At 34.9% G+C, this 12,234-nt stretch overlaps 1 protein-coding gene across 1 annotated transcript; it reads left to right on the forward strand.

Annotated features, from left to right (window-relative positions):
- Nucleotides 1-5,022: 5,022 nt before the first annotated feature.
- Nucleotides 5,023-9,916, forward strand: LOC148870859 (serine/threonine-protein kinase PCRK1-like). Its single transcript, XM_088971709.1, has 5 exons — nt 5,023-5,426; nt 6,018-6,429; nt 7,641-7,901; nt 8,376-8,498; nt 9,042-9,916. The coding sequence occupies exons 2-5, from the start codon at nt 6,055-6,057 to the stop codon at nt 9,564-9,566; spliced, it is 1,284 nt and encodes a 427-aa protein (XP_088827835.1). The 5' UTR covers nt 5,023-5,426; nt 6,018-6,054; the 3' UTR covers nt 9,567-9,916.
- The last annotated feature ends 2,318 nt before the right edge of the window (nt 9,917-12,234 follow it).

Here is a 12,234-nt window from a genome sequence, read left to right on the forward strand (position 1 = left end):
ATATTTACATCATTCGCATAGCCGCGGTGCATTGAAAATATCTCGGACTTGTATATATATATTTTTTAATGAAAAGATATTGTGAAATCCGATTCTTAGGATTTAAAGACAAATGGCTATAAGTGAAAGAGAAAAGTGGGAAGAGTTTAAAGAAATGGAAAATTTAAGATAAAGGTGGACTATAGTGATTGGTCATGAAGTTAATAAAAAGTATGAAAGAGAAAAACATAAAAAAAAGGAGAGAGATCACATGCCTAAGCTCACATCGTGGACTGGATTTTACAAAACTTCAAAAAGTATATAAAAATCATGAACAAAGCGACATCACCATCTCCCTAATATGATATAGATAAGCCGTCTTACCTGTGTCACCATTTAAGAGGACTGAAACTTCAACACCCTAACAATTAAATGTAAATGCATGGAAAAAGAACAGAACAGCAGGTACTTTTATTGACCAAAGTGTCCTTAATGCATTACACTTTTTGTAGATGCATTGGTCCAAAAGATCCATAGCTACTTTGTTTTCTTAGCATTATTTAAGTGTTTCTTTACTCTGCAACTTTACACCGTGTTTGGATGCACAGGGTGATAGAAATAGAAAAAATAAATTAAAAAATATAACAAAAATGAGAATTTTTTCACTCTCTTTGATATTTTTATTTTATTGTGAAAAGGTGCAGGAAGTAGATGAACACAATAGAGAATGAGAAGAAGAAAAATTGATCCCACCCTCTCTTAAAAGAAAATATCTATTTCTCTTTCTTTCTATTTTATTCTCTTCTCTCTTTTTCTCTGCAATCAAATATAGTTTTAGGCTTCTCAAGTCATCAAGAAAAACTTTCTTACATGATATCCTATATTGTTGTAATATGGAAAGATTAAGAGGGTAACCCCTCAATAGTTCTTTATACGAAATAGAATAAAGGGCAAACAACATATGACAGAAAGAGAGAGATTATACACATTTTGCTTTGAGCCATTAGTGGCATGCCTAATTGACGGTTATGCTCAATGAATTTTTAGCCATGAAATAGGTTGTTTCTCTGCTCAACATTCAACAGAACCCCCTCCATTAATGAGAATCATCAATCAGCGCATCAAACTTTGGCTTAATATTTGCTAGAAAAGGAAAAAGAAAAGGAGCTTTGTTTCTAGTGGTTTTTTTTTTTTTTTTTGTTAAAGTTTCTGGTGGGGTTTGGATCATAGTTAGTAAATACGTTTACAACATAAATACAATGCAGAAAATATTTATGTTGTAAACGTATTTTTGGAGGGGTTTTCAAACCAAATATAACCTAAGGAAAAAATATATAAAAAACTTAATTTTTGGAGGGGTTTTCAAACCCTACACTTTGTTAATTTCATTCAACACCCTGTTAGGATTACCATTAATAACACAAGCCTCATTATAAACCGATTTAATTGAGAATCTCCCATTCGGGTTGGGTCTCCAAACAAGCTTTATCTTCTTGGTTAAAAGAAGCAATAAACAAAGATTTTATCTTCTCCCATACTGTATTGGGAACTAAACTTCTAATTAAGTCTTCCTTCCATATCTTCCTCTCCAGGTCCATAACTTCACTAACCCGAAGCTTGGGATTATTAATTCAACTAAAGTCGACCAATTTGAATAAAGGCTCCTTATCAGCCCATTGGTCAATCCAAAATCTTATTGACTTACCATTACCTATAATCCATTCTGTACCTCTCTTTAACAAACCCCTAACTATGAGGATACCTCTACATGTCCATGATTGATTCTTCCTTGGTTTTATCTCCCAGAAATTTACTCTTGTCAAGTACTAGCTTTCTGCTCACCACTTGAACTCACAAATTATTCTTCTCAGTCAATATTTTTCACCCTAGTTTTGCCAAACAGGCCTTATTCATCCAGTATAAGTTTTTAAGCCCAAGGTCACCCCAATGCTTGGAGGGAACAAACTCGGTTCTAATTAACTAGGTGAAGGGGTTTTCTATCTTTACTGTTGGACCACAAGAAACCCCTTTGCTTTCTATCCAACTCCTATAAAACATCCTTAGGAATTTTGAAAGACTTCATTATATACGGAGGAATCACGTTAGAAGAGGCCTTAATGAGGGTTATTCTACCAGCAAGGAAAGAGAATTCCTTTCCCAACCAGCCAATTTTCTAGTCATTTTCTCTTCCAATGAACTTGATAGTATCCTTGCCATATCTATTGTTAAAATCAAGAACCCCCAAGTATAGGCATTTTTTTTTGTCTCAAGAGGAATTCTGAGCATTCTTGACATTATTTTTCTCAACCTCGGGTGAATGTTCTTTAAGAATAAAATATTAGATTTAGTAAAATTTGGAGCTTGTCTTGAGGCTCTAGCAAATTTGTGAATGATTTCTTTTTTAGTAAGACAAACATGAAAGCTTGCCTTGGTAAAAATAATACAATTATCTACAAATTGCAAATAAGGATAGAAGAGCCATGTCTAGAAACCCTATAGCCAATAGGACTATCTAGGTTAGAGGCCTCCTTCATCAAATTCTTTGTAAGTGCTTCCACACACAAGACAAAAATATAAGGTGAAAGAGGGTCACCTTGCCTAATGCCACGACTTGGAGCGATCTCCCTCACAGGCACTCCATTGACTAAGATTTGATAAGCCACAGCCTTAATACACTCCATTACCCAATCAACCCATATATTATGGAATCCAAATTTTCTAAGAATATTTTCTATAAAATCCTACTCTTGCTTGTCATATGCCTTTTCTATATCGATTTTACAAGCCATGATACCCATCTTGCCCTTTTTCTTTCTCATAAAGTGCATGATCTAATGAGCAATGAAAACACTATAAGTGATTTGCCTCTTTGGAATGAAACCACTCTAGAAAGGGAGATTATGTCATCAAGAAAAGGCTTTGTTTTGTTGACTTGGATTTTAGAAATTGTTTTGTAGTTGACATTGCAAAAATTGATAGGCCTATAATTATTAGCTATTTTTGGGTTGGAGTTTTTTGGAACAAGAGTGATGAATGTTTTATTTAGAATTTTGTTCATCTTCCCAAAGTGGAAAAAGGCTTTAACCACACTACAAATCAAACTTCCAATTATTAGGTGTCCACGAAAGACCGAAAAACCGAACCAAACCAAAAAATGTAGTTAACTGAACTGATCAATTTGGTTTTGGTTTGGTATTTTTGAAAAACTGAAGGATCAGTTTGATTTTCGATTAACCTATAAAAAATCGGTGGTTAACCGAACCGATCGATATATATATATTTTTTAATATAGGTCACATATTTTCTATATATTATATATAAATATATACATATACTATATTTATAATAATCTATTTATAAATGTATTGTATATATTGTATATTTTTATAATATTTATAATGAAATATTATACATATATTTATATAGTATATATTATAAATATAAAAAATCAGAAAACAAAAGATTTGAAACCGGTCAAAAATTGAAACCAATGGATCAGTTAACTAGTGGTATCGGTTCGGTATCGGCTTAGAGAAATGGAAAAATTGGTGATATTAGTTCGATTTGCAAAAATTGCCCATGGTTTAGTTAATTGAACCGTGGACACCCATACCAATTATGAGCTAATATTTTTTGAAAAATAGCACATTTAGTCCATCGAGCCCAAGTGCTTTGAGATCCTTTATACAAATTATTGTTTCATGGATCTCTTCATCAGAAATCTTCCTAATAATAGATAGAGATAACCTCACTAAATTCCTTAGTGACTTCTTTATTTTCAGCTTTAAATCTTTTTTCAAAATTATTACTTAAGTATTCAAAAATATTATTATAATCACAAATCCACTCTCCATCACTTTTAACCCAATCTAGTCTTGATTTTGGGCCCAATGTACCTCCTTTCGAGCCAATATTGAACTAAGATGCCTTTGGAGAGTAGTTTCTAAATTAAGTAGGGAAATATTAAAAGGATCATTCATTAAATTCAGTTGAACTTCCCCCCATTGTTTGAAAATTTTTTTCCTTTAAATGAAAGATATTACCAAATTTCTCCTTGTTCCAAGCTTTTAAATTTTCAACAAGAATTAAAAAAAGAAAATTGATGTAGCTTTCAACCCAAGCGTATATGTTTAGTCTGTTTATGTTTATTGACGGTGCCACACAAGCACCCCATTAGCAAATGCCTTATTAATTACATTTGTGTAAGCAAATATCGGTTTCTATGTGCCTCTTCCATATCAGTAAGCTTCATTTTGGAGCTTCCTGAAATGGATAGGCCTTTATTGACATTTTGCTGATATGGTGCCTAATAATGCTTATGTGTTATAAATGCTTTCATTAAATGTATTTCTTGATTTTGCAGTGACACAAATACAAAATCGTTTACTGAATAAACTTAAACAAAACCAAACACCCTCTCCATCAAGACTTGCATCAAGGCACCACGTTGCTTCCAACAAAAATGGCTTAGGGCCTACATTAATAGCTTCTTTGGTTTGAAAGAGAAGCAGAGAATGGTCCAAAGCTTACAAAGGGGAGGTTAGTGAGGGAAGCATCAGGGTGGCCTCTCCTCCATAATTCATTAGAAAAGACCCAGTCGATTCTTTCTCTTGTAATTTTGTAAACCCTTCACCTTGTGACGAATCACAACAAATTACTTTGCCCCCAAAACTGTTAATTGGACAGCGAGATGGGGTTCTATAAGGGCAAACCTGTGGCCACACCATTCTAACAGCCTTTTACGATCTTGCATTAAGAATATGTTTATCGTAATACACGGCAAGGATGCCCTGTGCCCACAGCGCAGGTTGTCTATGGAACGTAAACAGTAAAAAATTTGTTCCACTTGCTGTGAGAAAATCAGAAAACAAGAGAAGTTTTTTTAACGAACCAACTATTCGTGTTTTTTTTTTTTGATGGTATAATTTGAACTTTGAACTTTGAGGTTAGATTAAGAAAAAGGATTTGAACTTTGAACTGTAAACTTCTGTCAACTTTACTGTTTTTAATGTTTTAAAGGAAATATACCTACAATGTAAACTTCTACCAACTGTAAGTATAAAGCATGTTAGCAAAGTCTTTTTTTTTGGGGGGGGTGGGGGTGGGGGTTAAATAATTTGCTTTTATTATTTTTCGTGATTTGGTTCGTTTTCTTTGGAAGAAAGCTCTCGCTGGTTTCGTTTTCAGACACCCTTTTCACACTCCATTTTGCTTTAGTTTTCTCCTTTTATTTTATTTTTTTTCAATTTTATTTTTTATGGCTTTTTTGTTGGTTGGTGAGCTGATTCCTAGCTGCCATATGTTGACTTCTCTGCGAGCATGGAATGCAGGTCGCTCCATGGTTTCTAAAGTCCTTTTGGATTCTGGGTCTCCATTGAAAACCCTCCAGAATTGCTTTCTGCGTGTACGGGACAAGATTCTATCGAACTCGACCGTGAAGATAAAAGGTGAGATTTTTCATTTTTTTTTTCTAAAATTTGATACATAAACTTGAAAATTGGATTTAGAGGGTCTGAATATGAATTTTCTGAAATTGGGTTATCAAGAAAGCTGAAAATTATACTATCTAAGGTTACTTTAATCCAAAATTGGATGGGCTGATAAAAGAAAATTCAAATTTTGGTAGAACATAGATATTTGAAGAAAAACCCCAAAATAGGATCTATTTCCATGAACCTTTAGAAAATTAGGTTGGTGGTTTTCTTCAAGACTGATGAAGAAGTTGGCCGAGGGTTAAGAAGTCGTTTGATTATTTATTTGTTACTTTCTTCCGGTGAAGAAGAAAAAAAATATGCTTTGTATGTGAGTTTCAGCTTGCATTACATAGGTAATTCTGAATTTCCATATTTTATAATTTTTTGTTGTTCTTTCATGGGTGCTTGAAGAAGACAATCATCTTTTTTCTTCTATGATTTTCATCTTATTTCACTGAGTTTTTTTGGCCATTCGGTGTACTATATTACATACTTTTTTCAAGTCTACGTTATTTTTGTTATATGGTTTTGAGGTTTTCTCCTTTTGTACCTGTGGATTTGCAGAGGGGAAGTTAGTTTTGTAATTTTTGTTCTTGTCGGGATGAAGTGTTTCTATTTTATAAGTGGGGAGAAGAAGGATGAAGCGAAGACTTCAAAGTCCATTTCGACTAGGTCCTTTGCTTCAATTGATCGTGAGGTGATCAGATCTGGATCTGAGTTAAATTCAGAGAACATCTCAGAAATGAGCGTCGAATCAATGGGGAGGGTCCCATTTCCAAGTTTGTCTCAGAGGCCAACCAATCTCAGAGTGTTCACATTCTCGGAGATGAAGGCAGCAACAAAGAGTTTCAGCCGCTCCCTCATGGTGGGAGAAGGTGGTTTTGGATGTGTCTACAGGGGTATGATTAAGGACTCAGAAGATCCAAACGCCAGACTTGATGTTGCTGTTAAACAGCTGAGCAGAAGAGGATTGCAGGCAAGATTTCTTCCTGGTTTTCCTTCCTTTTAAAGTACTAAAGAACTTAAGATATGCCTCTATATGTAATGTAGATAGTACCTGATTACTACCTGTTTCCAAAGGAACCTGAAATATCAAACTTGGAAAAAAAAGGTCAGATGCTGGATAGTTGATTGAAAGAAATGTTTTTGGGGCAATCATGTACATTAGTTGGTAAAGGCCACGATGGAAATGGAACCATAAAGTGGACCCAGGTTGCCATCGTACTGTCCAGGCTTGGCCCCTGTGAAGATTGGTAATATAGGTTCAAATCCTTGAAAATGTTCAGGTGTCTGTCAGCTGGTAGTTGCTTTAAGATGTTTTATCTTTTGAAGCTAGTTATGATATTCTGACCTATGGCTGCTGCAACCATCTGGGGTCTTGGGAGGGGTGGGCTGCATATGGACCTGTCCTTCAGCATTTTCTTTTATAAAGTAGATCAAACCAGGCCCAATGTTTTACCATTAAACCAAGCAATGGCCCCTTGTAGTGTTTACTTAATTCATCAATGGAAACACTTCCTGCTTTATGGTTTCTGATACTTTTGAGCCTGGTTCGATTGACTTAAAAGTTTTGTCAAGACCAACTGAAAATAAAATTAACATGTTCAGAATATTCTTTTTCCTTGGACAAAGTGGGGACTCTTTCCTGTTACAACCCCCCCCCCCCCCAAAAAAAAAAAAAAAAAAAAAAAAAGAAAGAAAAATGCATAAACTAGTTTGTTCCTTCTTAATTAGAGCGTCTTTACCCGGCTATCCAGGGTCTTGGGATGGTGCACTGGATATGGACCTGGTCTTTGGGATTTTCTTGCATGAAGTTTCTGTTCTCAGACTTGAACCCACATTCCTGTACTTTTCAGCCCACGAAGTTATGCACAAAGAATGGCACTTCCTATTTTGTTGTTAATTTATCAATGAAAGTGTTTCTTGCTTCATAGTTTCTGATGTATTTGTGCTGGATTTGATCTTCTTAAAATTTTTGTTAGGACCAGCTGTAAAAAAACATGTGTGGAATATGATTTTTTGGGGTTTGGGAAAGTGGAAACTGCTTTCCTATCTCAAATCCCTTCCTGAAGAAAAAAATGATCATGTCATGATGATGATGATAACTAGTAATTACACAATTTTTCTCTTTAAATATTAAGCTTTATTTGGAATACTTTACTTATCATTACACCTCTTATCAAACAGGGGCACAAAGAATGGGTGACAGAAGTAAATGTCCTTGGAGTGGTTGAACACCCAAACCTTGTTAAATTGATAGGCTATTGTGCTGAGGATGATGAAAGAGGGATACAGAGGCTTCTGGTTTATGAATATATGCCAAACAGAAGTGTGGAAGACCATTTATCAGCTCGGTCACCTACACCTCTTCCATGGGCTAAGAGACTGAGAATAGCACAAGATGCTGCGCGTGGTTTAACATACCTCCATGAAGAAATGGATTTTCAGGTATTTCCATTTTCTCCCTGTGGCATCTCTTATAAAATTTTGTTAGGTTGGGTGATTATGCATTTTTGTTTAAAGATATCTTACAAAGTTGTATGTCCTTGGTGATCTTTTCTGTGCTAGTGGGGTTAGATTTTATCTGAAGTTTACTGTTTTGAACTTGCAATAGTGGCTAAAGTTTACTTGGTGATCTTTTCCGTGTTAGTGGGGTTAGATTTTATCTGAAGTTTACTGTTTTGGACTTGCAATAGTGGCTAAAGTTTACTTGGTGATCTTTTCCGTGTTATTGGGGTTAGATTTTATCTGAAGTTTACTGTTTTGGACTTGCAATAGTGGCTAAAGTTTACTTGGTGATCTTTTCCGTGTTATTGGGGTTAGATTTTATCTGAAGTTTACTGTTTTGGACTTGCAATAGTGGCTAAAGTTTACTGTGGTGCTTCATATTTACAATGACATCTTTCGTTATACTTGAAACAGATCATCTTCAGAGATTTTAAATCTTCAAATATTCTCTTGGATGAACAATGGAATGCAAAGCTTTCGGACTTTGGATTGGCCAGGCAGGGTCCTTCAGAAGGATTATCTCATGTCTCCACAGCGGTATGTTCTCAAAATTATGAATGAATACTCTGTAAGAACTATATATTCCTAGGTTATAGAGTTACTGATTGTACATGTGACAGAAAACCATGCTAAAATGCATTTAGAAATCACAACCAGCTTCCACCTACGATATTTCCAACAGCTTCTTCCATTTGGATAATTCTAATCATCAAGACTGGATATATGATCATACATTATATTTTAAATGTGAATAGTAGATTGGGTGGTCGTATCCATGCAACCGAGTGAATTTTTGGCCAACAAGATAGTGTTGATTAGTGACCTAAAATTCCTTATCTTCTCTGTTTTAGCTGTTCCTTGTCTTACACTACTGGTCCTAAGCCCAGGTAAAGGAGGGTTGTATCAGGTTGGCAGTTCAGCATAAACTTTTGCTAAAACTCTTATGTAGCTAACCCCATATAGTTGGGATAAGGCTTAAATGATGATGATGATGTGTTAAATCATCTAAAAATTGTATCTTTTGTATAAATTGGATGGGTTTGTTCATAAAAGAATTCCATTGGTCTCATCTCGAAACAGGTGGTTGGAACAATTGGATATGCAGCTCCAGAATACATCCAAACTGGTCGCCTCACAACCAAAAGTGATGTGTGGAGCTTTGGTGTCTTCCTGTATGAGCTAATCACAGGTAGGAAGCCAGTTGACCGAAACCGCCCCAAGAGTGAACAGAAATTATTGGAATGGGTGAGGCCACACCTGTCTGACATGAAAAAGTTTAGGCATATATTGGACCCAAGGCTTGAAGGGAAGTACTCCCTCAAGTCTGCTCAGAAGCTTGCAGCTGTTGCAAACCGGTGCTTGGTGCGGCATCCAAAGACACGCCCCAAGATGAGCGAGGTGCTGGAGATGGTGAAGAAGGTTGTGGAGTCAACAGAAATGGGGAGTCCTGAACCACCTATGAAGAGTTTGGCTCCAATAGATACTTCTGCAGAACCCAAAATAAAAGGATCCAACTTGAAGAGGCAGGTTGTGGATTCAAGAGTGGGAGAAAGTGGTTGGTCAGCTTGGCGAATGTGGAGACCAAAGCTCATAAGGACATGCTGACAGATGAGAAGATGAACAGTGAAGGTGGATTGGCACTAGTTCTGTTATACTTGGATGTAAAGGCTTACAAGAGATAAGAAGGCTCTATCTGGTTTCCCACTAATGCTGATGATGGATGTCACTGCAAATTTCTGCTTTTTGTTCAAGGCAGCATGGCAGTACGTAGAGAATAGAGAGTGGCTATTTTTTATATAAATAACAAATGAAATGAAAGATGCCTCAATCATGGATTTGTTACTTTCTTTTGTAGTCCCAAGATGTGTATAGTAACTTATTGATCTATAGCTAAATGCATGATGCCTACTGCTAACTATTTTATTTGTGAATATATGACTTGTTTGTGATGCAAAGTAACCAGTTGTAATTTACTTGCAATTAACTTCTGTATGATCCAAAGGAAATGCCTGGGCACTTGGGCAGTTCTCTAGGAGTTTTCATTTGACCATCTAATATAGTAGTAGATTGCATAGCTAGTCTCTCAGGGACACTCAGTGAAAGGTTTTATTCCAATACAACCATCTGTAACATGTGAAAGATTTTATGCCAGTTCACTGTCTGTAACATGTTCCCATGAATATTCCCCCAAATTGGTTTATGTATTGCAATTCAACCATAGTCCAGCTTAACACACCCAAATTAGTGAATTACAGTTTTAACTGGGAACTTCGTTTTTGTCCAAACCAATAATGGACCGGAGGTCTGGGCTATTTTTGGTTTCAAGGTTAATTGTTTATCGAGTGTTGCATTGAATTAGTTTGCCACATCAACTTTTCTGCATAAACGGAAACTTAAAAGAAAAAGGTTGAACTTGAAGTGTAAACGTCATCCCAGTCCCAAGCAAACACCAAATACCATCATAGGTAGTCTTTGGCATGGTTTTCGAACCGCCGTTGATCCAGATGGTTGGACCGTTTGGCTTAGGAATCGTTCAGGCAACCAGCTCCGTTTTACCCTAAACCCAGTCTTGGTAAAAAACCGTTGAATTGGTCAACGATTTGTTGACTCGGACGGTTGAATTGTTGACTTGTTTGATTCATTTAATGGTTTTTGGCCGTTTATATTTTAATTATTTTTTATTTTTTTGTCCAAACGGGCCATCTGCTTGAACTGGACGGTCGATCCTCAACCCAGAAACTGGTGGTCATAACGATTCCACTTCGAGGTCGTTTTTTAAAGCATTGGTCTTTGATACCATTTCTATTTTTACATTCAAATTGATGAAAATGTATTGTCACATCACATATGAGAGTCACTTCAATTAGAAAAAATGCATGCGGGACTGATAATTGAGAGTCACTTCAATTAGAAAAAATGCATGCGGGACTGATAATTGAGGTTTATAGTTGCAACGTCAAATTGGACTTGTTAGGTAGAAAGTAAAAACAGCAATTTTGGTTTAGCCGAAAAAAGATAGAAACTGCAATTTGTATTGATCAACCAAAGGTTTTGGGTAGAACGAATATCTCTCTCACAAATTTGTTTTGATCAACCCATGATACCAAGTACAGTTAATTAGTCTTAATTAGCTGCTTTTACAATGTCACAAAAGCTGAAAAGCAATTTGAAAAATGTATTATCACATCATGTTTGGTGCAGTGTTGCATTTTTTGTTGATCATTGCAAATTTGTAAAAAATGTATTTGTCACATCATTTATATTAAAAAAATGCATTTGTGACTAATCATTGTCAAATTTTACATTTTATGTAGAAATAGCAATTTATATCGATAACTCGAAATGATCATAAAACATGTAGCACCTGTAGTAAAAAAAAAAGATATGAACGAATGATATCTTTGTTCATATCTTGTTAAACGTCAAAGTACACCTTATCAAATGCAAAAGTATTCTTTGTAATGAACCAATAAAATGTAAAACGCCTTCAGCATGATTGGTTGAGATGTAGATTTACATGCAACCAATATCAGTGAATGTACCCTAGTTGAACTCTTAAAATATTTCAGATAGAAAAATCTCATAAATTTGTATTGATTAATCCAAAAGGCAATACAATACCATTATATTAAACACTCTTTCAACTAGGAATGCAAATGGATTAGATTAGATTCGAAACAAGGTATATTTGAATTTGATTCGAAGATTTGATTAGATCTGATAGGACTTGGTTTGAATTTGAATCCTATCGGTAAGTCGGATCTTTGTATCTGATCTGATCGAACTTATTTTCTTTAAAAATTAATACATTATTAAAAGAAAAATATACTAATTTAAATAAAGTAAAAACAAAAAATACAAGTATTTTTTAATTATTTTCATCATATATATATGATTTTTATAAATAAATAAATAATATAACAAATTTATAAAAATATAATATAAAATATTTTTATAAATAAATAAATAAATAAACAAATAACATATATATTTATAAATGTAATATATATAGGATTGGATAGGAGTGACCCGAATCCGATCCAATTTCTTATTGATTCCTATGATCTGATCCGAAAATCCAAATAGGGGTGATCCGAATTCAACCAAATAGGATCGGATATCGGACCGGATCGGATCCATTTACACCCTTACCTTCAACATATTCTGCATTCATACAAGACTTGAAGTTCAGGAAAACGACATCACAGGCCAGATTTGTGGTTTATGGATATTTAAATTCCTATATTGAATTTGATTGAAACAAAGGAATTAT

This window comes from Nelumbo lutea, chromosome 2 (genome assembly GCF_056320005.1).
Source record: "Nelumbo lutea isolate HS-2025 chromosome 2, American lotus-T2T, whole genome shotgun sequence".
NCBI classification, from domain to species: domain Eukaryota; kingdom Viridiplantae; phylum Streptophyta; class Magnoliopsida; order Proteales; family Nelumbonaceae; genus Nelumbo; species Nelumbo lutea.

Coding starts and splice junctions, on each gene's coding strand:
- LOC148870859 (XM_088971709.1), top strand. CDS start 6,055: ATGAAGTGTTTCTATTTTATAAGTGGGGAGAAGAAGGATGAAGCGAAG. Junction 6,430..7,640: donor TGAGCAGAAGAGGATTGCAG/GCAAGATTTCTT, acceptor CTTATCAAACAG/GGGCACAAAGAATGGGTGAC. Junction 8,499..9,041: donor TATCTCATGTCTCCACAGCG/GTATGTTCTCAA, acceptor ATCTCGAAACAG/GTGGTTGGAACAATTGGATA.